A 27,987-nucleotide genomic window follows, 5' to 3' on the forward strand; every position below is an offset into this window, starting at 1 on the left:
GCTCAGGCATTTAAAATGGTAGATGACAAAACTGCAAAGCAAGCTTATGATAAAAAGAACAGTATCGTCCATTGTTAATGCTAATATAGTTATACGTATAGTTATATTTATAGATATCATTTTTGGTGTGAACACGCCTTTAAAAAGTCTTGAATTTAGCCTCATGATACCTACAGAAGCCTTTGTCTTACCCTCCCTTCATATTTTCTTCAGGCTGATTCAGGAAGAGAAGGAGAGCACAGAGCTTCGTGCTGAAGAAATCGAGAGCAGAGTCAGCAGCGTGGCTCTGGATGGCCCTCCAGTCCCCCCGACCTCTCTGGGACGGGACAGCACAGGCCGTGGCTTCATCCCCCCATCCCTCACATCCTCCACCCTGGCATCGCCCTCTCCACCCAGCTCCGGGCACTCAACGCCCCGCTTGCCCCACTCCCCAGCGCGCGAGACAGACAGACAGGTAGGAGTGTGTGTGTGATTATTCACAAGCATTGCTATCACACACTGAATAAATGTGCAAACAGCTGACTCCATTCTGCCCATCAGAACAACAAAGATGACGACAGGTCCCTGGCCCTTCTGGATTCCACCCCTCCTCCCACCCCTCGTGCACTGCGATTGGACAGGATGACACACACTCACCCTGGTGCAATGTTGGATGACAGTCGCGAGTTTCGCAGGTGCATTAAAAGGCCCAGCCTGAAATCCATCTTTACATAGGACTGAGATTGCACTGTACAAAATGTCTTTCCCTTCACACTTCAGCCTTTTTTAAGTGACCTTTCCCTGTCTCTCTCTGTGGATTCCAGCCTCTCCGCTGATGGCAGCAGCTCAAACAGTAGCCAGGACTCCCTCCACAAGGCCAGCAAAAAGAAAAGCATCAAGTCTTCCATCGGCCGGCTCTTTGGGAAGAAGGATAAGGTCCGAATGGGTCAGCCTGGACGCGAGTCAGCATCTCTCGGTGAGTCTAACTTAAAAAAATACTTAAAGGGATAGTTCACCCAAAAATGAAAATACTGTAATTAATTACTCACCCTCATGTCGTTCCAAACCTGGAAGACATTTGTTCAACTTCAGAACACAAATTAAGATATTTTTGACGGCAGATGGCGACTCGGGGGGAGATTAATATCTTAATTTGTGTTTTGAAGATGGTCTTACAGGTTTGGAACAACATGAGGGTGAGTAATTAATGACAGAATTTTCATTTTTGGGTGAACTATCCGTTTAAAAACAAAAAAGTGCTTGACAACATAACTATCACTTGTACAGAATCAGAGGGATATGCTTAAACTCTCTGGAAACGTTCCTTAAAGCTCCTTAGAAATTGCTGACTTGTTCCTAATGAAACCATTTGTTTGCTTGGGACATATCAAAGGGCTCAGAGACATATCAGAGAGCATTTGATTTGACAAAAATCACTATTTTTGGTTCATTCTCCTGGAACAGAAAAACTGTATGATTTATATATGCAGTATGCACACTAGCATTTAAAAGCTTGTGCTTGGTAAGATGTGTTCTCTTATGCTTTCCAAGGCTGCATTTATTTGATCAAAAAATACAGCAAACACAGTAATATTGTGAAATATTATAAAAATTTAATTTTTATTAAAAATATTTTTTATTAATAAAATCTTTTTATTTTAATATATGTGACCCTGGACCACAAAACCAGTCTTAAGTTGCTGGGGTATATTTGTAGCAATAGAGAAAAATAGATTGTATGGGTCCAAATTATCGATTTTTTTAATGCCAAAAATCATTAGGATATTAAGTAAAGGTCGTGTTGCATGAAGATATTTTGTAAATTTCTTACCATTAGTAATATGCATTGCTAAGAACATAATTCATTTGGACAACTTTAAAGGTGATTTTCTCAATATTTAGATTTTTTTGCACCCTCAGATTCCAGGAGAACTATCAATCTCAATTTTTAAAAATTGACACTTAAGACTGGTTTTGTGGTCCAGAGTCACATATTAAGTTGTAGTTTATTCCTGTGATGGTAAAGCTGAATTTCCAGCATCATTACTCTGGTCTTCAGTGTCACATGATTCTTCAGAAATCATTCTAATATGCTGATTTGCTGCTCAAGAAACAGATCTGGTTTCTAAACAAGCCCTCTAAACTATATCTGTAGTATGCAATTGATTACCAAATATTATTATATAACAATGTAAAAATGGTAATCATTGCAAATTTGCGTTATTGATAACTGCATCAGGATAAACTGTTTTCAACATCTTAATGTTCCTTTAATGGGCAGTAAAGTGTTCATTTAACTGCCGCCCTTAACCTCTTTGTGCCTCCTGTAGCCTCGACCCCCTCAGATGACCTGGGCTCTGTGGATCCCCTCGGACTCACTAAGATGGCCGGTCCGGTGGACAAGGACCGTCGCAGCAAGAAGAAGTAATGTTACTCTAACTACTCTTGTGTAGTCTTTCTTGTCACTCTGTTTCTTATTCCTTGTACTGAATATACATCTCTCCCTTTCCTTTAGGCATGAACTGTTGGAGGAGGCATGCCGACAGGGGCTACCCTTTGCATCTTGGGATGGACCCACTGTTGTCTCCTGGCTGGAAGTATGACTCCATATCTGAGCGTTGCAATGGATAGAAAGTGGCTTGATTAGTTTTACATTGATATGTGCTATTATGTTTAAAAATATGGCATTATTGTTTCAGACTATCTACTTGCATTCTCTGTAACTTTGATGTCCTGAGAAAAGGCGCTTCCTGTTAGCACTTTTTTTGTTTTGTGCTTTCCTAAAGGTCACCTCTCTCTCTCTTTTAGCTGTGGGTGGGCATGCCGGCATGGTACGTGGCAGCCTGTCGTGCTAACGTGAAGAGTGGAGCCATCATGGCTAACCTGTCAGACACAGAGATCCAGAGAGAGATCGGCATCAGTAACCCTCTGCACCGCCTCAAACTGAGACTGGCCATTCAGGAGATGGTGTCCCTGACCAGCCCCTCGGCCCCGGCCAGCACACGCTCCGTACGCTCACACACACTCACACACACGTCTGGTTTTCCATCCTTGTGGGGACTCTCCATAGGCGTAATGCTTTTTCTACTGTACAGACTGTATATTCTATTGCCCTACACCTAAACCTACCCCTTACAGGAAACTTTCTGCATTTTTAGATTTTCAAAAAACTTCATTGTGTGTGATTTATTAGCTTGTTTACCTGTGGGGACCTCAATTTAGGTCCCCACCGTGACACGAGTCCCCATCAGTATGTGTGTCTTCAGGTTTAAGTCCCCACCTGAATAGAGAAACAGGTACACACACACACACACACACACTTACATATGCTAAATGCACCATAAAAGAGGAGGATTCTTTAATAATTATACAGTGGGGTCCAAAAACTGAGATCACAATTAAAATACCTCTGTTTATCATTTTATTTAATTTAGTTTTATTACACATTATATTATCAGCAAAAAAAATTAAGTGAAAAGTTCAAATGAAAAATGAAAATACACTACCATTCAAGTGTTTGGGGTGAGTAAGATTTTTAAATGGTTTTGAAAGAAGTCTCTTATGCTCACCAAGGCTGCATTTACATATTTGATCAAAAATACAGTAAAAACAGTAATATTGTGAAATATTATTTTAGAATAACTGTTTTGATTATAATATATTAAAGAGTTCAAAATAACATTTATTTGAAACAATTTTTTATAACAATGTAAAAGTCTTAGCTGTCTTTCCTGTTTAATACGTCCTTTGCTGAATGAAAGTATTAATTCCTTTAAAAAAGAAAAATACTATAAAAATACCTCAGACTTTTGAAAGGTAGTGTAAATGTCAAATTGCAATGTTTTCCTTCTTTTTTTTTTTTTTCATTTATTGACAGCAGCATTTGAGCTGTATGAACTCATATTCCCCAACTTGATTACAGAATGATCAAAAAGTCACATGATCAGTATTACATATTTACTTTATTTATTTGTAATTAGTGGCCTAGAAAGAGTACAGCATCATGAATATTTTGTATTCATTTTATATCATAAAATGACTTTGTTGTTCTTATTAAACATTAGAGTCTGAATCCCTGATTTCCTGTGTGATCATAGACATTTTCACCTTACCAAACAATACTAATAAACAGTAATCATGATTGTGTTGTTTTCATTTCTTACCACAGTCAACCAGTAATGTGTGGATGACCCACGCTGAGATGGAGTCCCTGACCGCAGCAACCAAACCAGTTAGTAGCCACACTTTTTGCATTCTGTCAGTACTTGTTGATGCCTGACTAGATTACTGAATATTGACACAAAACCCCTTACCCACCAACGACTGCACTTCTGACCGTTTTTGATGTTTTACTGCATTGGAACCGATATTCATTTTGTGAATATTTTCTGTATTAATTAGACTGTCCTGCATCTCCCCCCCCCCCCAGTTTTTTAAAAGTAAATTTCATCTCTATAAAAAAACACCAGGAGTGTTGGATTGTAAAGCGCTCTGCCCCCTAGTGGACAGTATGAGAGGCGGCACGAGGAGAGAGTGGAGTGATCGGACATGTGTTGATGTGTCTCTCTCTTTCTCTCTCCCCCTCTGTGTGTCTGGCTAGGCTGTAGCGTTGAACATCCTCAACTTTCCCTCTTTTTTCTGTTTCAGTGTGAACTGCTTCCAACTAATGACCCGGTCACTAACAAACTGTTCCTCCCTTTGTACCTCTCTTCCTGCTTTCCCTCTTCATTCTTCTTTCCTCTTCCTGTCCATCGATGTGTCTTTCCTGCTGCCCGTCTGCTGCGTTCCTTATCTCCTCTTCCTCACCTCTCTCTTATCATGCTATCACCTCCGCACACAAGGAGCTGAAAGAGATTAGCTGGGATCAGGTGAGTAACGTCAATACGTCCATTAAACACTTTCAAACTGTTGGTGCCATCAGATAGTTGAGACTAAATTATCTTTAAGAGTAAATGAAGTGTGTATTCGGATCAAAATCACATAGAATCACTTAACTGCTGTTTCCTTTTTGATAAATGGAAGGTAGGTCAGAGATCAACAGTAAGGATTTTTTTCTGGCCTCAAGACCAAAAAATATAAATGTGTCTGTTTTATTCATTTAAATTTCAGATTTAAAATTTTTGATTTTCCAAATTTTAAACCAATATTCAATAATAATAAATAAAATAAAATAAAATAAAATAAATAAAATGTTAAAATAATGCAATGTTGTTTACAATTTTACATTTTAAATAATATGTTTGTTATTTCATATTTATTTAAAATTTAAATAAAATTTATTTATTTTCTATTAAATATGAATCTTAGTTTAGTTATGTTATATATATATATATATATATATATATATATTCCTTTATTTCAGTTACGCAAAATGATTTTAATATTTTTAGTTTTAGCTTTTGTCAACAATAACAACACTGTTTTATGCTAGGCATAAAAATGTATGAACTTATGATAAAAAAGGAAGATATAGTGCTAATCCAATAAGGCAAGTGACTGGCCCAGAACTTTATTTTTAAGCCTTAAAGTTTGGATTTGTAAGCATCAAATACACATTGTAATGAATGAACTGGAATACAGTTGTGATAGAAAGCATGTTTTTTTGGCCTTCCTTTGTGGTAGATCCTGGCTTATGGAGATATGAACCATGAGTGGGTGGGCAATGATTGGCTGCCCAGTCTGGGTTTGCCTCAGTACAGGAGCTACTTCATGGAGTCACTGGTGGATGCCCGCATGTTGGACCATCTGACCAAGAAAGAGCTGCGTGGGCAGCTGAAAATGGTGGACAGTTTCCACAGGTATTTTCTGACTCCCTCTCCCCATCTGTTAAATGCTGTCACACGCTTCATTATTCCTTCTCTTTATCATTCCTAATCTCATTCCATCTAATGCCAATCAGTTATTCTGATGGTGCAGGTGTGTGTCTTAGGGCCTTTCCTAGTCTCTAATGGGCCTGGGGTCAGCTCTTGTAACAGTTTGTCAGGGTAGCGTATCCTAATGAATTTAGATAGCCCCGCAACCTCTCTCTTGATCCTTGTGACCTTTTGACCCCACAGGGTGAGCCTGCATTATGGCATCATGTGCCTGAAGCGCCTCAATTATGACCGCAAGGAGCTGGAGAGGAGGAGAGATGAGAGCCAGCACCAGAATAAAGGTTCCTTCTTCTCTTTTTTTTTTGCTTATCTTTGCTAACAGAGATGCCTAACACTGAGTACAAGGGTACAGTGTCATTGTAGGGGTTTTTCTTGTCCATGTTGCGTATGATGCTGGTCACTTGCATGGCATGTTGGTGCCCGTAACACACTATTAACACTATTGTAGCTTGCAAATATTTATTAAATATATATTTTTATAATCTACTACAGTACTGTTTAGGGATGTAACAGTGCACCCTGATCCAGTAAAAAATCGATACAAATTTGATTCAAATCAGCTGAGATCTCAGAGTGAATTTGTGTTCTCATGTAGCCCGTCTGCTGATTTTGTTTTGTGTGGTATAGTTTCAAGTATAGTGTAGGATCAAGCAAAAGTCAGACCATTCCGTGTTTGCTTCAAATTTCAAAATTATACAGTCTAATTTAGATTAAAAACTATGTATGCTGCATGTATGAAGCATCTCTGTTTGTATTGTGATTAAAATACAGTGGTTACCTCTAATTTCCAATGGAAAGACCACAGGCAAAGACTTAGTTTGTTTATATGAAGAGATTTTTTATTAATTTATTATTATTTATTTATTTGTTGTGGGGTTTGTTTTAAAATATCAGTTCTAAAACAGATAGTTCCAGTCCTTGATTCTGATTGGTTGAGCAACGTTGGAAGCTGTTGTAAATTACTCTACAAACATACACATGTTTGTTTCTGCATCTGTGTGTTGAAAGAAATGAGTTTCACAGTTGTTTTCAGAAAAATAAATGTAGCCTTGGTGAGCAAGAATAAGAGTCTATAAAAATCTTTCTCAGCCCCAAACTTTTGATTGCTAGTGTACTTTTTTCTTCATTCCTTTACACTAACTAGTTCATCCAGGAAGACTGTCCTTCAAAACTTGCTTAGTTTTGCTTTCTGAGTTATACTGATCCACCAGTGAGACCAGTACTAAACCAGCATAAACCAGTCTGCGTGAGCACAGAAGTCCAAGTTGGTCTAAGCTGGTAGAGCAGGAATTTCATGACGTTTTCAGGTGGTTTTCCAAGATCTCTTTGGGTTTTATCATGTTAATCTTTGCTTTGCATCATCAATCAATTCATACAGCAGAACAGTCTGATAAGCAAAATGTACAAAAGGGAAAAAAGCACACAAACAAAACAGTCACATGTGGAATGTTCTGTTCATCAAAACATCAGACAGTGAATGAGAATATGGCAGAGAGAGAGGAAGGGTGTTTACACAGAGTGCGTTTGTTAATAATAACATACATTACCAGCAATGACGTCTGGAAAGCGTTGAGTGGCCCAGCCTTCCATTATGCGCAGGATTCAATGGCACAATAGAGATTTCACATTCGAAGAGTCAACTGATCAAAGCACAATGCACAGATCGCATTATTAATCTCACAGTTGTGAGTTGTTTTAAAGGTGCAGTTACCGCCTCATTCAGTACCTTGATTAGAAACAGATGCCTTCGCTGATCTAGAAGTTATTCATCGCGTAGCAACACAGATGCCTTCATGCCATTTGAGACTATATTAAGCATGAGTGAATAGCTTTGCATGCACACATCTCTCTGCTCACTGTAGTGCATGGATACTTTTGTGAGCATTGCTACATGCAAATTGAGTCTTTAAAAATACTAATAATTTAAAACAGTTAGATGTAATCTTTAGTAAATGTCAAAATTAATTTCCATTTTTCATACTGTACAATACTGCAATGTTTTGATGCCTACATGTACCTGCTGTATTCCAAACAATTGTTTATAGCGTTTTATTTTTTATTTAAAAGATAAAGTAGAGTTTTAATGTTAGACATGTATCAGTTATTGTTATTTTAAAATCAGTGCATTTCCAACTACAGTACATGAAAACACACTAAAACAATCAATAGCCAGATCTATTGGATATTTCTGCATGATTAACTGTGGTTATTAAGACATGTAACCAAGTGCTATTTTGGCATAATAGCATTTATTAATATTTGGAATTAGCTTTTATGTTTATATTGTAGTTTTAGTAATTTTATGTCAGTTTTATTAGTTTTTAAATATTTTTATTTAGCTTTATTTTTATTTCCATTTTAGTCTTTGCAATTTAACACTTTAACTTCAACTTATTTTATTTCAAACCAAGGCAACATTTCAAATTTTTTCTTAGTTGCCGTTTTTCATCTAATAAAACTTTCTTTTTCAGCTTTATTTCAGTCAGTGACAATTGTTTGTAGTAGATTTAGTTTTATTTAACAGTAGCAATACTGGCTAAACCGGGCCCCTAGTTCATGGCATGTTGTCATTAACAGTTTTTCCACCCTTTACAGACAGAAATCTACAGAATATGCAGTTATCTGAAGCTGTGAGGGTGTTTTAATATAGTCACCATCATATTAAATGACTCGGTAGGAACGGTTTGACTGTTTTCCATGATTGCATTCCTTCCTTTGAACTTTGGTTTGGAGAAGCTGAATCAACAAAACAAATGCAAAGCCCATGCAATCCCCTGGAAATACAAAACAGAGACAAAGGCTTTGTCTGAAACAAAAACACATGTGTCCAAATGTTGCATTGGCCATAAGAGGTCCATCTGAAAGATCTGGAGCTACTGAAACAAAAGATGAAATCCAGAGGCATCACCCAAGATGGACATCGATGATTATCCAGTGATAATAATCAGTGGTTAACACCCTCCTGGAATTCTATTCATAGTCCAGCCCTTGTGTTTCCTGTCTAGATGTGATGGTGTGGTCAAACGAGCGTGTGATGTGCTGGGTGCAGTCCATTGGCTTGAAGGAGTATGCAGATAACCTGACTGAGAGCGGTGTGCACGGTGCCCTGCTCGCCCTGGACGACACCTTTGATTACACTGACCTCGCCCTGCTCCTGCAGATACCCAATCAGAACACACAGGTACAATGACAGCACTCCTCACAAATATGTATTTGTGTTTTACACACATTCAGACATGACCAGTGTTGGGGAGTAACTAGTTACATGTAACGGCATTACGTAATTTAACTACAAAATAAATGTAACTGTAATCAGTTACAGTTACTGAGAAAAAATTTATAATGTATAATTAAATTACAGTTACTTATGAAAATGTAAACGATTAAATTTTTTCACACACACCCACATACAGATTTAACTGATTTCTTTCATAATTTACATTTAAATTATGCTATGAGGCATCAATGTTCAAGGAGTTTAGGACACCCAATACGTCACATGCTTATTAGACAAATGTTTTATTTCCTATTTGGGTTTATGTGTTTATTTTAAGATTTAACTATTTTTTTCCAAGGCATTGTTAGATGCCAGTGTTTCCTGCCATATGCAAAGATTTGATTTTGATTTGACAAAAACAGTATCGTAGCTATTAAACTATTTCCTGTTATGATTTTAAAGCTGTTTTTAACCTCAATGTAAAAAGAGGTGCCAAAGTCCGATTTTGTGGTGGCTGTGCATTAAAATTAAATTATTATAATCTGACAATAATCAGTGTTGAGTACTACTGTAAGGTTACCCCTTCCTACTTTCAATGTTTGAAAATGATTAACAGTTGAAAACATTAGAAATTTAGAAAGGCAATCAAAAAGTAATCAGTTACATTACTTTAATGAAGTAATTGAAATAGTTACACTACTTGGTACATTTTAAATAGGGTAACTTGTAATCTGTAACCTATTACATTTCCAAAGTAAAAACCTATATTCTAACACATTAAATTAGATTTACATTCATCTGTTTGGCAGATGCTTTTATCTAAAGCGAATTACAGATGAGGAATACAAAAAAGCAATTCATCTTAAGGAGGCAATAAACACAATGATGGCTAGCAATACAAAAGTTTCAGACATTGTTTCAAAGCTAGAACAGGGAGGGATTAAAGAATAGATGAAATGATATATTTATTATTTTCAGCAGTGCTCATCGAAGAGACGAGTTTACAGCTGTTTCTTTAATATTGTCAGGAATAATGAATTCCACTAAATGGAATTCATTATGCCACTAAATGGAATTTAATACAGATCATGTATAAAAATAAATCAAAAATCATTTTGTTTTCATTCAAACTCGACCTGTCACATGTGAATGCATCACAATGTCCGCATTTTTATGCAAATTTCAGATGGAAAAAGCGCATACAAAAAACATATTTGTTTAAAGTGATCAAATGTTATAAATTCTTGCATGCACATCAGGTCATGTGATTTTTTTTTTTCTTTGAACAAATGGGATAGAAGCACTACTTTCCTCGCAAATTGTTTTTGTAATATTCCAATTTACTCATAAATGAAATTTACTCATAAAATAAATATTTATATATACAGGCAGACTATTTATACAGTAGATGCATTTTTTGCATGAAAACCCTGTTGATTCATCAAGTCTCCAAACAATAAGCAGCGCCTACTCATTACTCCTGCCCGGACTGGGTTGATTACATGTAAAGTATGTTTATTCCACATCCAGGCACGACAACTTCTGGAGAAAGAGTACAACTCTCTCATCGCCATGGGAACAGAGAGGAGGCCAGATGAGGTGAGCACCATGGGACATGAACACAGCTGGATGTTGATCATCCTTTACCTCCCACCACTGAAATACATACACTAGTACAATGACACTCCTCTTACGGGACTTTCAACAGTCATATGCATTTTGATGACATGACTGATAGTCGAGTTCAGAATTAGTCTCTTTTGAGTGACCTGACTGGACTGTTTTTCCTCTGTTCCCGTGTCCTTTAGGATGGCACTAAGACGTTCACCCGCTCCCCTTCATGGAGGAAGATGTTCCGGGAGAAAGATCTGAGGGGCGTGACCTCTGACTCCTCAGAGACCTTGCCTGCTAACTTCCGTGCCTCAGCCATCTCTACCCCCTCAGTCACCCTGAGGAAGGTCCAGAGCGATGGTGAGACACTTTTTTCATTTTAATAATCCTATTACAGTTTTTTAGTTGCCAGGACATATTGCTTAATACTTAGATCACTTTTTTAACACTCTTCATCACACAGTTCTCCTTAGCAACTTGCACTGAAACTAGCAAAAACACTTCATAGATGTCTCAAATCAAGTCGTTTCCAATAACAATTCTGTAACACTAGCAAAGCTTGTCAAGCAACAAAAACACAAAAACGATGACCTAAAAACACGAACAAGTAGCATTTTGTCAAGTGTTTACTTTTGTTACATTTCTTTACAAAACAAGAACGACAGCTGTTTAGAATTCACTGCAGAATGTTACATGGTTTATGTTTACATTACAGTATAAAAATTTTAAATTAGGAATATATTCCAGTGTATTATTACTTATTCAGTTGTATGAGTTTTGTGTCACAGCAATGGAGACTGCTGTTGTGCTCACTGTGTGAAGAATTTTGAAAAAGCGATCTAAGTATTTAGAAATGGTTGCTAGCAATTTTTCGCTAGCAAAATGTAATGCTTTTATTTCACAAGCAAGTAGTCAGAGAGAAAGAAGGCGATGGGATCAGGAAATGGCACAGGCCATTTCCCAGGAGCACTTGCGTGCTAAGCATTAAAGTGGCTGTTTTGATCTCATTTTGGAGGATTTTGCCAAATTCCCATGCTCTGTAGGCTTGACAGATTGTTGAATGGCACTCTGTGTATTATAAGATACTAACATACATAATATAACATACACGTGACCAGTAAGCAGACATACAGTGCGTTATACTATTTCACAGCAATCTATAGAATAGGACATACCATAATTCAGATAAGAAATGATAAATACGAGGAAAGACTAATGGAAAGATTGGACCTAAAGACCCGAAGATAAGCGAGGCTTTGTGGAAATCCCCGCAATTAGGGCTGAAATAACTTTATGACAGGGGGATGTTGTGTTAGTTTTCAGATAAACGTTGTAAGAAGATTGTTTCCTTATGAGAAAGTGGTGCTGAAGTGAATGCTGTATAATGCTGTTTAGAAATACATTTTACAACTACATCTCTCACTTATCTGTTTCTTCAGCATCTCCAAGGGCAGAGTCTGGCTCAGTAAGGACCTACTCCTGTTGAGGGACTGCAAAGGTGAGACATGACTAGCTAGCTTTTTTTTTTAAATATATTTTTTTCAATTACATAGATATATTATTGTACATAATTATTTAAAAAAAAAAAAAATATATATATATATATATATATATATATATATAATTCTTTTTTTTTAATATAGCCTACCAGACTTTCTAAATCTAGAAAGCTAAATAAATTTTTTTTGAACAGAACAGGATAAAGAGAAAAGTATGTCATGAAAGTATTTAATGACCATGTGTGGGCAGGGCCCCCAAGATTTGCGGTACACCACTACCAATGATTACCCTCTGCTGATGCCTGTAAATACCAAATCATGAAAATTTGCTCATTTAAGAGTTTGACTGAAGCACTTTTAGCATTCTGTTGGGTTTCCTTGGGTTGCTGTAACGGAGTAGACACCTCCGTATTTTGCATGCCTTTTATATGTCTGTGTCGTTAAACTTGTTTTGGAAAGGATGCTGCTTTTCATGTTTTTATTGAAATTCATCATGTGCTTTGTGAATCATTCACATGGAATCTGTGGCCACAAAACTTTGTAGAATTCTTAAGTCTTTCACGCACAAACAACCCTCGTTTGTTCATTTATGATAATAAATCCAGCTACCAATAGTGTAATACTTTCAGCTGATTTAACACGTTTACCAAGTTTAAAATGTTCAATTTCTCCTAAATTCAGATCAGAAAACATAAAAAACAGTCTGCAGATTCCATCTGTACGGAAGCCCATTTTCACCACGCAGGAAAAATAATAATGCATTGCTAAATTTTATTTGACATTATGACATCAAATGTAAATAATGTTATGACATACCAAGCTGAAATGTTTTGATTGAACTCATAACTTTTTTTTGTCAGTTACGACTTAATATTTGATCAATTTGTCAGGAAGAAGTTGACATACTAAGTCATTAAGTGACATGAAAAAGTTCATTTTTACTCATAATTTCAACTTTTTATGTCAATTACGACTTTGAATGTCATCGTTTTAACTTTTCATTTCATAATTATGCCTCAGTGTAATAGCTCTATCATAATTATGACTTTTTATCTCAATTTTTACATAATTTTGTATTTATCTCAGTTACGACTTATCTCAGTTGCGTCTTTATCTCAGTTACGACATGATTTTTTGTGGTGGAAATTGGCTTCCATAAATCAGACTTTATTGATGCTTTATCAATGATCGTCAGGACACGAAATGGTGACAATGTGTCGTAATTCTGTCTCTCGCACACAGGAGGCGCCGTTGTCAGAGAGCTGGAACCGGCTTTACATTTCATTCACGGGGAGGAGGGGGGATAAGCAGAATAAAAGCAATGAATATATACATTTATAAATATAACTCTACTGGTCTGACCATTCTGCAATAACAGAAGAGGGATGGAGAAAGAGAAAAAAAAAGAGCAAAAAAAGGACAAAAGACATGAAGAATGTACGACACAAGAGAGTGGTAAGAAATGGGATGGTTGGAGGAATCGGATGACTGTTTAATCTTTCTTTCTGTCGTTCTCTCTTCTCACTTCCTGTGTCTGTGCTGATGGGACATCTGTAGATGAACTCTCTCGTCTTTCCATCCTTCGTTTCAATGGCGCTGCCCGCAGCCCTAGTTCCTCAGAATGGCTTTCGTTGACCACCTGCAATTGGTCTCTTGAGTCTCTCGATAGCAAAGGATGTTTGTGGCAACTCAACCTGGACTTCAGGGATGTTTACATACGGTAAGGTTCAGAGGAAGTGTACTTAAGAGCACAGTCGAGGGGCCAGGCTGTGTGAGGCCAAGACTTGGCTGTATGTGTTTCTCAATCAGCACAAGCTGAGAAAGACCGCAGCGAGAGCTACGCGTGAGGCTGCCAAGGGCACAATTCTTGCTCAATTACTACTAGATGTTTTTTTTTAATCTTCAAACATTTAGATTAAAGACTAAAGGTCAGCAGAGAGAGTCAACGAATGAAGGGAAGCTGGTGGTGGCAGATAGATAGATGCTTGCGGACAAAGCAAGTGACCAGCAGACACGAGTCCTGATGGACAGAATCATTCTAACAACGCAAGCCATAAAAAAGAACGACAAGAGGTGAACCGAGGATAAGAGAAACGGGGGGACGGGGGGACGAGGGGATGGGGGGACGGGGTGGGAGGGAGGGCCAAAGTGAGAGAAAACGTTTAGCTTCTGTGTTGCGATGCATGTCAAACAACCAAGACGACAACGAACTAAAACCTTCGAGGAATAAGACAATATGAAGTTAAAAATAAAAATTATGTGTACATTAACATATGAGGTTAAGAGCTTGGGGAACAATTTGTAAAATGTGTGTATTTTCATTTTTATTTTTTATTTTTATGATAACTATATTTATTTTCTTTATGTATGTATTGAATAACTGTATGTACATGTTCATTTAATAATTCTGACTGTAATTTAATTTTATCTAGTTTAAAGCGTAAATATGAAATATTAAAAAACATGGTCATTAAAATATGCTACTTGTATGTGTAAATTTTGACAAAATTGTGTTATGATTTCAAAACAAACCATTACTGTTGATGAGGATGACAGTGATTCAAATTGAAAATGATGTCTGCAAAGTAAACAATAATGATAATGATGATAATGATGAAAATCAAAATAAAATAAAGTGTTCCTAATGGTACTGAAGAGTTCGGCGTTCATTTGTGTGCGAGGAGAGATTTGTTTGAATTCCACGACTGCAAATCAAAGTACTTCTTGGTTTTTATTACAAAACAAATAGAACTACAATCACATATTCATATATTCCACTTTGTGTTTTACTAAAGCCCCTCTCGCTCTTCCATCTACTTCGTAAAAAAACATATACAAAAGTATCTACCTTACAAAGATTACATAATACTTTATTACAATGACTCGATGTGAAAAAACACTTCCACAGCTTTCTTAATACAGTAACCAAGGAATTGGACTACAGTTCATTTCATCCAACACTCATTTTTTGACTGTATTTCTGTAACATTTGCTGAGTAAACAGTACATGGGTGAACCATCGTAGCTGACACTGAATCTGAAGAGGCACAGTCATTTGAAGGACACTCACGAGAAAGCCTTCATCTGCAATTACAAATTCTGCTGACCTCTGAACAGCTCAAATAGTTTTGGTTATTATAAATACACATATATTTGCATTATGTATGTTTCACATATTGTACATTTATAAAGAAATATATTAATATCAAGTACTTACGCTTACATACTAATTCAACAGTAATAACTTATTGTCTGTATACTATAGATACAATAAAACAAATGCAACAATATACGAAAAATACGAAAAAAAAAAAAACCATCTCGGTATTGAGGTTTTCTCGTTTGTGTGAGTTTACACACTGGCCTAGTGAGACGTGGATATGGACCGGAGGAATGACAGCAGAGTGGAGGAACTCATCGTCACCTCGTATCACTTCAAACCCGTATACTGTTTCGTGAAACACCAAATAAGTTACAGTGAATGCACCAAGAAAAAAAAAACAAGTGAATGACTTACATTTCAACCTCATCCTTACATGACTTGAGAAGACTTGGAATATCGTCAAAGACTGTATATTATTACCCAAGACAGTTCACTTGTACTGCTACGAATGGGCAAAATGGCAAGACAAAATATGGCAGCTCTAGTAATCTAGTAAGTCAAATTAAAGAGATATTAGAATCTCTGTTTTTTTTTACATGTATTCAGTTAGGGTCGGAGAATATTTGGCTGTGATACAACTATTTGAAAATCTGGAATCTGAGGGTGCAAAAAAATCTAAATACTGAGAAAATCGTCTTTAAAGTTGTCCAAATGAAGTTCTTAGCAATGCATATTACTAATCAAAAATGAAGTTTTGATACATTTACGGTAAGAAATTTACAAAATATCTTCATGAAACATGATCTTTACTTAATATCCTAATGATTTTGGGCATAAAAGAAAAATTGATAATTTTGACCCATACAATGTATTTTTGGCTATTGCTACAAATATACCCCAGCAACTTAAGACTGCTTTTGTGGTCCAGGGTCACATATGCTTTTTAAATGCTATTAGAGCTTTAGAAACAGCATTGATGGGACAGTTCATGTCAGATTTGTTTGCGGTCTTGAAATATGTTAATTAATTAATTAATTGTTAATTTGGCCATTATTTTCTAGGGTTTTAGTATTTCCCTATTCACGTAGGTAGGAGCTGGTCTTGCATACCTTAAAGGATTAGTCCTCTTCCAGAATGAAAATTTGCTAATAATTTACTCACCCCCATGTCATCCAAGATGTTCGTGTCGAAAAATAAATTAATTTTTCTCCATATAGTGGACTTCAATGGGGATCAATGGGTTGAAGGTCCAAATTGCAGTTTCACTGCAGCTTCAAAGGGCACTGCATGATCCCAGCCAAGGAATAAGGGTCTTATGTAGCGAAATGATTTATTTTCTAAAATAAATAAATAATCATTAAATACTTAATAACCACAACTTGTCTTGCACTAGCTCTGCGATGTGAATGCGCGACTTCATGCATTACGTAATCACGTTGGAAAGGTCACACATGATTAGTTCTTCATCTGTGTACTTCGGTTCAAAAGGGTAGGGTAAGGCAAAAAACTCAATTTTCTCCTTCAAATTCAAAACCCTCCTACATCGTTTTACCTTTTTTTGGTAAAGGGTGTTTGATTTTCCTTGCACGTTCACTTTGTTAACTCAGGGTTGGTACTTCCACCTACATCACGCGTGACTTTTCCAACATGATTACATATGTGTGAAGATTACAACTTGTGTGAAGTCAAGCTAGTGCAAGATGAGGATTTGTGGTTAAAAAGTAAATAAATTTGTATTTTTCTTAGAAAATGACCAATCGTTTTGCTAGATAAGACCCTTATTCCTCAGCTGGGATCGTGTAGCCCTTTAAAGCTGCAATGAAACTCCAGTTTGGACCTTCAACCCATTGTTTCCCATTGAAGTCCATTAAATGGAGAAAAATCTTGGAAAGTTTTCCTCAAAAACCTTAATTTCTTTTCAACTGAGGAAAGAAAGACATAAACATCTTGAAAGACATGGGGATGAGTAAATTTACAGGAAGATTACCCACCTAGAGGCATTGCAAATATGGCTGCAGAGTGAATTTCCTTAAAAGGGACTTTGATATAGTCCATGGACCATTTTCCATAGTACTTTTTTTGAAGCAAAACAACTTGAAAGTCAGCAGGCTTTGTTGTATGAAATGCACTAAATATACAGTATTTGGACACTTCAGCCACATTTAAAAATGTCTAAAGTTTTTTTGCATTACATGTGAAAATATCAAAACAAGAGGCATTTCTTTTTAAAGAATTATCCCACATGCACACTTGTTATCGTTATTGGTCTTTAAATCTTGTTCAAAATCAAGACAAAAAGTCCTTTTGGGAGTCAAACTCTGAGTAACATCTCATATTTGTTATTAAAATGAACTACACCAGCAGTTATTCTGCTAGAAAACCAGCATAAACTTGAGGAGAACTGACTTCATAAAAATTCATTTTAAAAAAGTGGCTCAGAAAAGTGAAAAGCTCTAGCATCACTTGTTTCCAGATGCCATTTGGTTTGATATTCATATCTAATGCGATGATATTCAAACATCTTTACGAGTGACTTAGTGTCCAAAAAGTTTACCACTGTATTCATTTGTGTTCCACAGGAGAAAATAAATCATACAGGTTTTGAGCAACGCGAGGGTGATTTTCATGACTATCCCTCAGTGAGACACTGGGGGTACAGCGATAAGGTTTTGTCAAGTGAGATGCAGGAACATCTGGAAAAGAAATCTCCCACACAGTGGACCAGAACAGATACACTCCCTTAAACGCTCTTTAATTCACATGATCTTTCAACTCCGCATCAATCCTTTGATCAGACAGCCCAAGCTATCTGTACCTTTTGCCTTCTCGCTCTCTTCCCCTCTCCAACTTCTTCTCAGTGTAGTACGTTCCTCTAGTGAGCAGCACGCAAACGCAGGAGGAGTCAATACGGATCCACCTCCACCCTATCCTCTTGGTTTCATCCGAGGTGAGCGCGCGTACATACGACTGCTTGGTTTCGCACCTGCTCATCCAGTGTTTCTTATCCACCCCCAAGCAGCTGGCCCCCTCCACCGCCTGCACTTCACCTTTCCTATTTAGATCTGGCTTACGACACTTTGTTTCGTAGAAATACTGCTTGAGCGGCCCAGTCTGGGTCTGGATCTCTTGCAGAATAGTGACGGTGTTGCTCCGGAAGTCCACCGCCGTCTTCTTGTTGGTCACCCACCCACTTTCGGCCTCGCATACGGAGCGTTCGATGCCTTGTGCGGTGTGGGCGGCTTGACGCTTGCGGCGGACACCTGAAACGGGGCCGTCAGAATCAGAGAGACCCAAGAGTAAGTTCCTGTATGTTTCTTTGTCGTCCCCATGACCGGACGTGGTAGCATCCATCATGTGACTTTCCTCATCCTCAACGTCATCGGCCAATAAGCCCAACTCCAGCATTAAGAGCAGTGGCGGGTGTTTGGGTGGGGAAAGGGCCGGGGAGAAGAGTACCCGTGGATGGGCGTCCAGCAAAAGCAGCTGATCTTCTTCTCGTAGGCCTATGTCATCAAACCCAAACCCTGGTTCTGCTCCAAAGCCTCCAGATTGCTGCAGCAACTCTTTCACGTCCGTTTGAGCTTCGTCCAGATGTTCCTGCACTGGAGAGCTCAGACCTTCAAGAGGCCCATCTTTCAGTTCACGTCTTGCGTTCCTGTCATCTTTAAGAAAAGTCTCTGCCTCAATACTGCTTTCTTCATGAAACTGGCTACGTTCAAGCTGATAGTCCTTGAGAATATTGTTGCTTTGGGAACTGGCTATTTTTTGTGATTTGTATTTCCTAGGATTGTGCGGCCAGGAGGCATCTGCTCCTGTAGTCCTACCTCCACCTGTGTGGTCCTGCTTTGGGTTATTGACAACAATGTCTTCTGTTTGAAGATTCTCTTGGTTTGCTCTACTTTTGGATATATGGTCCTCCTCAAACGTGCTCTGCTTATCGACTGTTCTGTGAGGAGCTATGTCATCTGTGCTGTAGTTATTGTGAGAAGAGTCGTGGTCCACTGATGAGTTGGTCAGCATGCTGCTGTTGCTGTCGTTTCTGCCAGGCTCCATCATTGCGGCAACAAGCCTGGGCACAGGACTTTGAGGGAAAGGCAGGGCCGAGGCGATCACCATGGCAACCAGGGGAAGCCAGTGCATCACTCCCAAGACGTGTCAACTATGAGTTGATAAAAAAAAGCAAGAATTAGAAAGCGCATAAAGAGGAAGAACAGTGGCGTCACAATTATTTACTTTGGAATGTTTAGAATGTTAGAGTAACAAAATTCATCTCGGTGTAACAGATTATCGAAACAAAAAAGAATAAATCCCGGACACTATCTGCACTTGCAATTATACTTGCAATATAGACAATTCTGACAATTCAGTTTAAAAACAACACATGACCAATCACTGCAACACATAGACACATCATTACCAATCAAAATCAATTATGTAATACATTATTAAACCTACCTCATCATATATTTTGATACAATTGCAAGTGCGGAGGGTGTGTGGGATTTATTATTTTTTGCTTTGATGTTGGACCTGTTTTTTTTTTGGTTGTTTTTTCTACACACCTATCGATTACCTACAGTTGTGCAAGGGTAACTGTTGATTAGGGTTGAAAAGGGGTGAACAATTTCTGGAAAGTTTCCGAAAAAGCCTGGAAAGTTTCCAAAATGTCTGTAATATTTCTGAAATTAACTGAAAATGTTCCACCTTTTTGCAACACTACTGTTGATTGCTTAGGTCTTTTAAAAGGTTGTTGATTGGATGGAGGCAGATCTGAATTCAAGCTTGCTGTTAATTGTAATAAAGTGATGGGGTTTACCGAAAAAGTCCAGCATACCTCACTAGAGAGTTCTTCTAGATCATTTGAAACTTTGATTAAACAAAAAACATATGTATGGATGAATTGCTCACAATAAGATCTATAACATGCATCTGGAAAATAGATAGGGTGCATTTCATTTTATGCTGACTTCAGAATAAGAAATAAAGTCACAGATGTAAAATCACAATTGGGAGATAAAATTCACAATTGCCGCTGAATATTTTTTTACTCTGAGGCGGAAACAGATTTTCAAAAGAACAGGCTCAATGCCAGCTCATAAAAATAAGGTAACATAAGCCTAAAACTGTAAAAGTATAGCTTTACAGCTTTGGCATATGCTAGTGGAAAAAAGATGCAAAACTGCAAGCCGCAGATTCATGTCTCTGTGCAGAGGGAGAGTGGAGCCGCAAACTTGCTTCACTATCGCCTGCTCTGGTTGGTTGGCGCAGACATGAAGTCACCGGCTAGCCGACGTCTCGCAAAGCTCTGTTTGAAATAAAGCCACTAACAGTGTTGGTCTGGTGCTGGCCTAGTTTCACACGAGACCACAAACAACCCTGGTATGTGTGGAAAAGGCTGTAAAATTCACAGATTATGAGCATGAGGAGGCAAACAAAAAGATGCCACTTTACTGCAGAATAAATAAATAAAAGAAGATGATTGTTGTTTGTGCTTGTCTTGTATCCTTTTTTCCACACGTTTGACCTGATGATCCCATATTCACACTTCTGTAACATTACTCTCTGCAATACTGAGAATACCTCAGAGATTTGGGTTATTTATTGACAGGAATGCCAAAGTTCAGCAGTCTTCTACCTAAGACAATCTCCTGGATGGTTACTGGCCCAGTGGTAGTGATTTATGTGCTTATTTAGTGGGGGCCAGAGTGAAACTACACTGATGGATGATAAACGCTCTTCCTTTTACTTTCAGCACTAAATGAGCAGACACTCAAACACTACTGTCAACCAGCAGGTGGAAGCAAAACCATCACATCAAAAATGATAAACTTGCCTCATCATCTGCACTTTTTTGTCACATTGTACAATCAAAATAATATTCATATAAAGTTGTAAGGAGAGGGTTGAAAAGATTAATTCAGTGCAGAAACCAAAATATCATCAAACAATATATAAAATACACACACGCTAATGTTCAAGATCAAAAGATTGGGGTCAGTAAGATATTTTTCCTTTTTTGACATAAGTTTGCATTTAAGGGATCAAAAATACAGTATGATATTGATTTTGTGAAAACTTATTTGAATAGGCCTATATTTTAAAATGTAATTTATTCCTGTGATGGCAAAGCAGCAATTACTTCAATATTTAGCATCAGGGGATCTTTAAAAATCTCCAAACATTTGAATGGTGGTTTATATATATGGACACAATTTGCGCTAGCACAGGTACATTTGTAGCAATAGCCAACAATACATTGTATGGGTCAAACTAATCATTTTTTCTTTTATGACAAAAATCATTAAGATATTAAGTAAAGATCATGTTCCATGAAGAGATTTTGTAAATTTCCCACCGTAAATATATCAGAACTTAATTTTTGATTAGTAATATGCATTGCGAAGAACTTCATTTGGACAACTTTAAAGGTGATTTTCTCAATATTTCGATTTTTTTTGCACCCTCAGATTCCAGATTTTCAAATAGTTGTATTTCAGCCAAATATTGTCCTATCATAACAAATCAAGTTAGCATACATCAATGGAAAGCTTATTTATTCAGCTTTCAGACGATGTATAAATCTCAATTAAAAAAAAAAAAATTCACCCTTATGACTGGTTTTGTGGTCCAAGGTCACATTTATACTAAATGTATACAAAAATGAGTGCAAACTACATAAAGCATGTTAAGACATGATGTGTGATGCTCTTAACAGCAACAAAAACTCCAACATGTCTACTTAAAATTTAGAAAATTTGCTTTTAAGCAAGAGAAATGTGACCACACAAATCTAGAGTGTGTCGTCTTATTGATGATACAGCGAGGGATGCAGTCGACCTGTCCAATGTTAAGGCCAGGTGTAAATCACTCACCAATCCTGTTATTGTTGTGCTGAGAGATGAGGGAGGGAGAGGCATTTAGAGAGAAAGAGAGTTCAAGAAAAGAAGAATGCTCAGAATGTCAGTGATGTGGCTTCAACCGAGAAAACTCCTCCTGGGCTTCCCCAGGCGGGACACACTAGATTGCAGGAGGGGGTCAAGGGTGAGTAAAGCCAGTGCACGCAGAGTCAAGTGACTGTTCGTTTGAGAAAAGATAATCATTAGGCTCATAGTGAGAGAGTGGGTGGACAGAAAGATTGTGTGTAAAGTGCAAAATCACCACTTGGGACACTCATAATAACATCACCCCGCCCCGGACACTGTTTCCTAATAACACTCAAACCAAATGAACACACTCGCACACAATGCACTACTGAGCCTGCGGTCACACGCAGGGAAAGAATGCCACCAAGTCCATACGTATGCATGCCAGGACATGGAGCACTACATGTATAAGTGCTTACTTCCTGTTTACGTTCAACATAGGAACAGGTGTGCTATGTGCAAATGAGGCTCTATCGTCTTTTAAATTCAAATATACTTGCTTAAGGGGGCTGTGCGTAAGATGAGCATTGCAGGTATGTTCAAAGAGAAATTTATAACCTTGGTCTTTCACAACCGCAAATCATATTTTATGCATCTGACATGCCTACATACTGTCTCACAAACTACGAAATGCTACAATATCTAAACAAGTATCACTAAATCCCAGCATGTTGCTGACAGCTGAAATGAAGTTACATATATGACTGCATGCAAGAATCAATATTTAGGTATTGCTTCACAATATTTAAACTACGGTTAAATCAAAAGGTCAACGACAAATGAGTCCAATAAAGGGCAAATCCTGTTTGAAACACACAAGGCAAGTTTTTAGAAATGTACTCTTTGCACTCATGTTGGTTTCGAAAATCTTTTTCTCCATTTTCAAGAAAAGATGAAATATAATGACTCTAAAAATGTCATGTGGTGTAACCATCAAATAAATGTACTAAATTATTTTATATACACCTAAAATATGTACTTATATTAGTGCTGTCAAACGATTAATCGTGATTAATCGCATCCAAAATAAAAGTTTTTGTTTACATAATATATGTGTGTACGGTGTATATTTTTTATAGATATAAATACATACGTGCATGTATATATTTAAGAAAAATATGTTACGTATAATAAATATATTTATATATGATATAATTTATATGAATATAAATATTTACACGTAAATACATGTAAATGTTTTCAAAATATATGCTATATGTGTGTGTCTTTATATATACATAATAAATATACACAGTACTACACACACATACATTATGTAAACAAACACTTTTATTTTGGATGCGATTAATCGCGATAAATCGTTTGACAGCACTAAATTATATACATAGGCCTACATGTGAATCTATATTAAAAACACATTTGAAATGAATGATAATGATTATCAAATATATATTTTTAATATTTTTATATTCATAATAATATCAAGTTTTTAAGTCACACACATAGCATTTTTCAACCTGAACTAATCGTGACTTGTCATAAAATGGTCACATTTTGTGATGTTTTAAGAGCCTTACTGACCTTGAAACACAGTCTTGAGGAGTTTTTTTCCCATAAATTAAAAAAAACATGCTCAACATAGAAGAACTGTGAAAACACAAATTATTTTATGTATGACCTGCATTTTTAGTGCATAAAATGACTTACTAACAAAAGTTACAAGCATTTTTCATAGTTGAAGGCAGTATGTGTGTGTGCACACCTAAGTGAAAAAGGGTGTAGTGCATGCGTACGAGTGTGACCTGAGAGGAAGACTTGCTGGTTAATGCGTATGTTTTTTTTGGAACAGGAACACAAACAGTAGGCAGGCAGACACACGTGCAGGAGGCATATCTGTAGACGCTGGGCGACATGCTGAACTACTTCATCAGTGCGCTCCATTTGCAGCAATGACATGCTTCATGAACTCTGCCATCCAGAGTAGCCCTGCACTTTCTCTCCTCACCTTACGCACAGCTCAAAAATGAGCCTCCAGCCTCACATAAAAAATGTCAAGCTCCTGAACACAATGAACCCGCACGTTTAACCCGATCTTACACACTCTACCTCACAGGAGCCTGTGTGCACACATCCACACATATCTTTGATCTGACCCACTACTCCCACCCCCATGACAAGAGTAATCTGCGATCTTCTAGACAAAAGCCACCTTAGACAAACACCTTGGCTCTCCCACCTTGTTCTATTTTCGGCTTCAAGCCACCGAAAGCTTTAAACCTGCTTTATAAATAACCTCTTTCTAAAGAGTTTTCACTGGATATCAGCCAGAGGATCCACTACCACTTCATGCTATCACACTAATAAGCCTGTCGAATCAATTAATGCAGATGTATGGCCTTTATTATATATCCTCTCCAATCCGAAAAACAAAAGCGTGACTCATGATAGACATTCTACAATCCCCCTGTTCAGACTTGACGTGACTGACAATTTTGGAATTTTCCCATCGTCCCACTCACCCTATACACTCGGCCATAAGCGTCCAACGCAGCACAGTCTGAACTCCCATATCAAGCCACAAAGAATTGGAGAGAAAATGAAACATAGACACAGGTTTAAAATCAAGTTAAACAGGTCATGTCATGACAAAATCTAATTGTATCATTTTTTCATTTACATTTATATCTTTTATATTTATTTGTATTATAACATTCAGAACTCAAAACGTTTTATCCAGTCCAAAAAAAGACTATTATTGATCTGAACTGCAGTATTGGCTTCCAGCTTCCAAAAATGTCTTATTAGTTACGTTTACACATTGGTACTCAGTGTTTAGCAATCTGTCCAGACCAAACCCAGTCAAATAATAATGAAGAGGATTCAAAATTAGCCAAAGAGTTTTTTAAATTTGTTAGACTTTGTGTAGTTCCCTAATTGCATCACTGTACTTTGTGTGGATTTATGAAGATGTCTTTATTGCAGACTTTGCAATAAGGCTTTAACTTATGGATGGGGCGATGCCAATCATAACATATATATATATTGATAAGTTTACATGGAGTTTTAAAGCTCCAAATGGAGAGAAAAAAACAGCCACAATGGTTGAGTAAAACTAAATTATGAATTATATATAAACCTCTTGGGTAAAAGAAAAAAGGTAAACAATTGTTTGACCTCTTTAATATGTGAGCCTGGACCACAAAACCAGTCTTTAATTGATGTATGGTTTGTTAGGATCAGACAATATTTGGCTGAGATACAACTATTTGAAAATCTGGAATCTGAGGGTGCAAAAAAATCAAAATATTGAGAAAAACGCCTTTAAAGTTGTCCAAATGAAGTTCTTAGCAATGCATATTACTAATCAAAAATGAAGTTTTGATATATTTACAGTAAGAAATTGACAAAATATCTTCATGGAACATGATCTTTACTTAATATCCTAATGATTTTTGGCATAAATAAAAATTTATAATTTTGACCCATACAATGTATTTTTGGCTATTGCTACAAATATACCCCAGCGACTTAAGACTGGTTTTGTGCTCCAGGGTCACATATTAGTTTAAAAAAGAAAGAGAGATAGAAAGACATCTTTCCTAAATAAGATACTGCACAAAAAGGAGAGAGAGAGAGAAAAAATTCTTGGGAGAAAGGGATTATTATTCCAAGACAAACATAACTTGTCCCTCCTCTTTCTCATAAAATCGTTTTTTGTCTCTAAATTATTTACATAAAAAAACAGCTGTACAGATGTTTCTGATCAAAGGCACTGTGTTGCAGTTGAGAAATAAGTAGCTTGAACACATCTGAAAATGGCTAGCACACACTGAGCGACACATTCCACTTACTCCTCACACTTCAGGATAATCTCCATCCACACTTTCCCTCTTTCTTTCTGAGAAAGAACTTTGGTCTGCTTCAGATCCTGCCTGGATAACTGGAGGAAGAGTTCACATCTCTCATAAATACCTGTAGCTTTATTCTCACTTGTACTGTCTCAGTGGCTTTTTATGTGTTACACAGGGGTGAGAAAACAGTTACATAAACATTCATTATGTAGTAAACAAAGGTTGTGAGCTTCTGTTTTCATTTCTGTTTTTATAGGCTAGTTGGCCAGGTGACTGACAGGATGTGCATGTGTGTTAATTATTGTTTTAATGGCTGCCAGCTCCCACCCTTTAACTCCTTTACTGTGTAAACACATTAGCACTGACAAACTACTCTCGTATGTAGATCTACATACATTTGTTTTTTAAGGCTTCCTCCAAAGGATACTCCCTATAATATAACACAATAAATCGATTTGGATTGGACATGAACAAACAATGAACAATGCATTTATTACACTATTTATTAATATTTGTTAATGTTAGTTAAAGAAAATACAGTTGTTCATTGTTTATTCATGTTAGTTCACAGTGCATTAACTATTGTTAACAAACACAACTTGTGATTTTAATAATGCATTAGTAAATGCTGAGATTAACATTAAATAAGATTAATAAATGCTGTAGAAGTATTATTCATTCTTAGTTCAAGTTTACTAATGTTGTTAACTAATGAGCCTTATTGTAAAGTGTTACCGGATGTCATGCTGAGAAACAGTAGGCTAAATGCAAAAACAAACACACACCTACTGTGTATTTTAAACAGCATGCTGGACTTACTTTAGAGACCTTCTTCCAAGGTACGCAGGCAGACAGGTAAACAAAGGTTGAACACCTGAATATTGGACAGCGACGACCGTCGATTTAACCGCACACTGCACGCGCGTGACAGGACAGCATAGTTGAACTCAATTCAATGTCTAGTTTTGTCGAGTCACTAGCGGCTACTGTTGAAAAAAATATGAAGATCAAGCACACTTGGTCTTTGGCCAAAATAGTTTTCAGTCATCTCTTTCGAGGCCCGGGGGAAACGCTTCTCACGATCGCTTTAATTCCGATTACTAATCAATAATCCAACTCATTTTTACGAATCGGTTCTTTCGAAGAAATCGTTCCCGATTTAAAAAAAAAAAACTAAACAAAACGCTGTTTAAGTACTGTAAGTGATGTAAGGGTCTCATATTACAGGCTCTACTAACCGGTTCAGCAAAACTGTACATGTCCAGACAAACTTGCAGTTTCATTTTTTAATACAAATTTTTATTGTGATTTGTTGTCCAGTTTGTTTTGCCCATGATTCATCTTATTAAAACATAATTTACCTAAATGTAATTTGCAATAAACAATACTCAAATGTATCATCACCTGGCAGGAAAGGATGTTTTAATAAAATGCTATTAAAACCAGCTGTTTTCGTATTACAAACTATCAGCTCATGTATCGAAATATTTCGTTCGGTTCACTGAGAGACTCGCTCGGATTGAAGTGAGTGAACGAAATATTTTGCGAACCGGTTCATCAGATCCAGTGTAAAGATTCGACTCAAATGAACGATTCGTTTGCGTTCTGCTAATACCAAAGCTTGACAACCTGTCAACGAGTCCGATCAACACCTGCTTCACATTAAATTAACTGTTACAAAAATTAACCCATATAAACTGTATCTGTCATTACACCACTTCAGATGTTATCAGCAGTAGACACCTGTAGTACGCTAACATGTTAAATTAAAAAAAGAGTCAGCACCTACCGTTTAGGTGAGTCTCGGGCCACGCGTATCTTCGGCGAACACCACATTGATAATACAGTCCGTCAGTCTCACGCAAAAATTAACGAAATTTCCAGAAGAACTCACGATTCATATAGTTCAAACTGCAGAAGTCTCCCATAACATCTCCGAAGTCCAGTCTGAGGAGGTCCACGTCGAGTTG

The 27,987-nt window shown here is 37.1% G+C and overlaps 2 protein-coding genes across 13 annotated transcripts in view; one reads left to right on the forward strand and one right to left on the reverse strand.

Moving 5' to 3' along the window:
* Positions 1-14,279, forward strand: part of ppfia3 (PTPRF interacting protein alpha 3) — a 37,945-nt gene extending 23,666 nt beyond the window's left edge. For 7 of the 9 annotated variants that reach the window (XM_058770796.1, XM_058770795.1, XM_058770802.1 and 4 more), the window contains 15 exons: positions 214-454; positions 541-674; positions 804-955; positions 2,310-2,403; positions 2,495-2,576; positions 2,788-2,988; positions 4,148-4,210; positions 4,821-4,847; positions 5,602-5,777; positions 6,036-6,133; positions 8,858-9,033; positions 10,600-10,668; positions 10,878-11,040; positions 12,120-12,178; positions 13,422-14,279. In XM_058770796.1, coding sequence (XP_058626779.1) covers positions 214-454; positions 541-674; positions 804-955; positions 2,310-2,403; positions 2,495-2,576; positions 2,788-2,988; positions 4,148-4,210; positions 4,821-4,847; positions 5,602-5,777; positions 6,036-6,133; positions 8,858-9,033; positions 10,600-10,668; positions 10,878-11,040; positions 12,120-12,166 — 1,723 coding nt within the window. In that variant the 3' untranslated portion in view covers positions 12,167-12,178; positions 13,422-14,279. Of the gene's footprint in view, positions 1-213; positions 455-540; positions 675-803; positions 956-2,309; positions 2,404-2,494; positions 2,577-2,787; positions 2,989-4,147; positions 4,211-4,579; positions 4,848-5,601; positions 5,778-6,035; positions 6,134-8,857; positions 9,034-10,599; positions 10,669-10,877; positions 11,041-12,119; positions 12,179-13,421 lie in introns of those variants that run through there. The other 2 variants (XM_058770800.1, XM_058770804.1) reach the window with 2 other exon arrangements.
* Positions 14,280-17,121: 2,842 nt separating this feature from the next.
* LOC131535987 (uncharacterized) lies at positions 17,122-27,899 on the reverse strand. 4 transcript variants are annotated; one of them, XM_058768567.1, is made up of 3 exons: positions 26,837-27,096; positions 26,018-26,106; positions 17,122-19,441 (listed from the first exon to the last, which is right to left on the reverse strand). In XM_058768567.1, the coding sequence occupies exon 3, from the start codon at positions 19,420-19,422 to the stop codon at positions 18,088-18,090; it is 1,335 nt and encodes a 444-aa protein (XP_058624550.1). In that variant the 5' UTR covers positions 19,423-19,441; positions 26,018-26,106; positions 26,837-27,096; the 3' UTR covers positions 17,122-18,087. The 4 variants fall into 4 exon arrangements, with proteins under 4 accessions (XP_058624550.1, XP_058624553.1, XP_058624551.1 ...); XM_058768570.1 differs by lacking the exons at positions 26,018-26,106; positions 26,837-27,096 and adding an exon at positions 27,807-27,899; XM_058768568.1 differs by lacking the exon at positions 26,018-26,106.
* Between the last annotated feature and the right edge of the window lie 88 nt (positions 27,900-27,987).

Source organism: Onychostoma macrolepis, chromosome 03 (assembly GCF_012432095.1).
Source record: "Onychostoma macrolepis isolate SWU-2019 chromosome 03, ASM1243209v1, whole genome shotgun sequence".
NCBI lineage: Eukaryota > Metazoa > Chordata > Actinopteri > Cypriniformes > Cyprinidae > Onychostoma > Onychostoma macrolepis.

What these genes read in the sequence shown, in the direction of transcription:
- LOC131535987 (XM_058768570.1), bottom strand. Translation starts at nt 19,422, where the DNA reads ATGCACTGGCTTCCCCTGGTTGCCATGGTGATCGCCTCGGCCCTGCCT.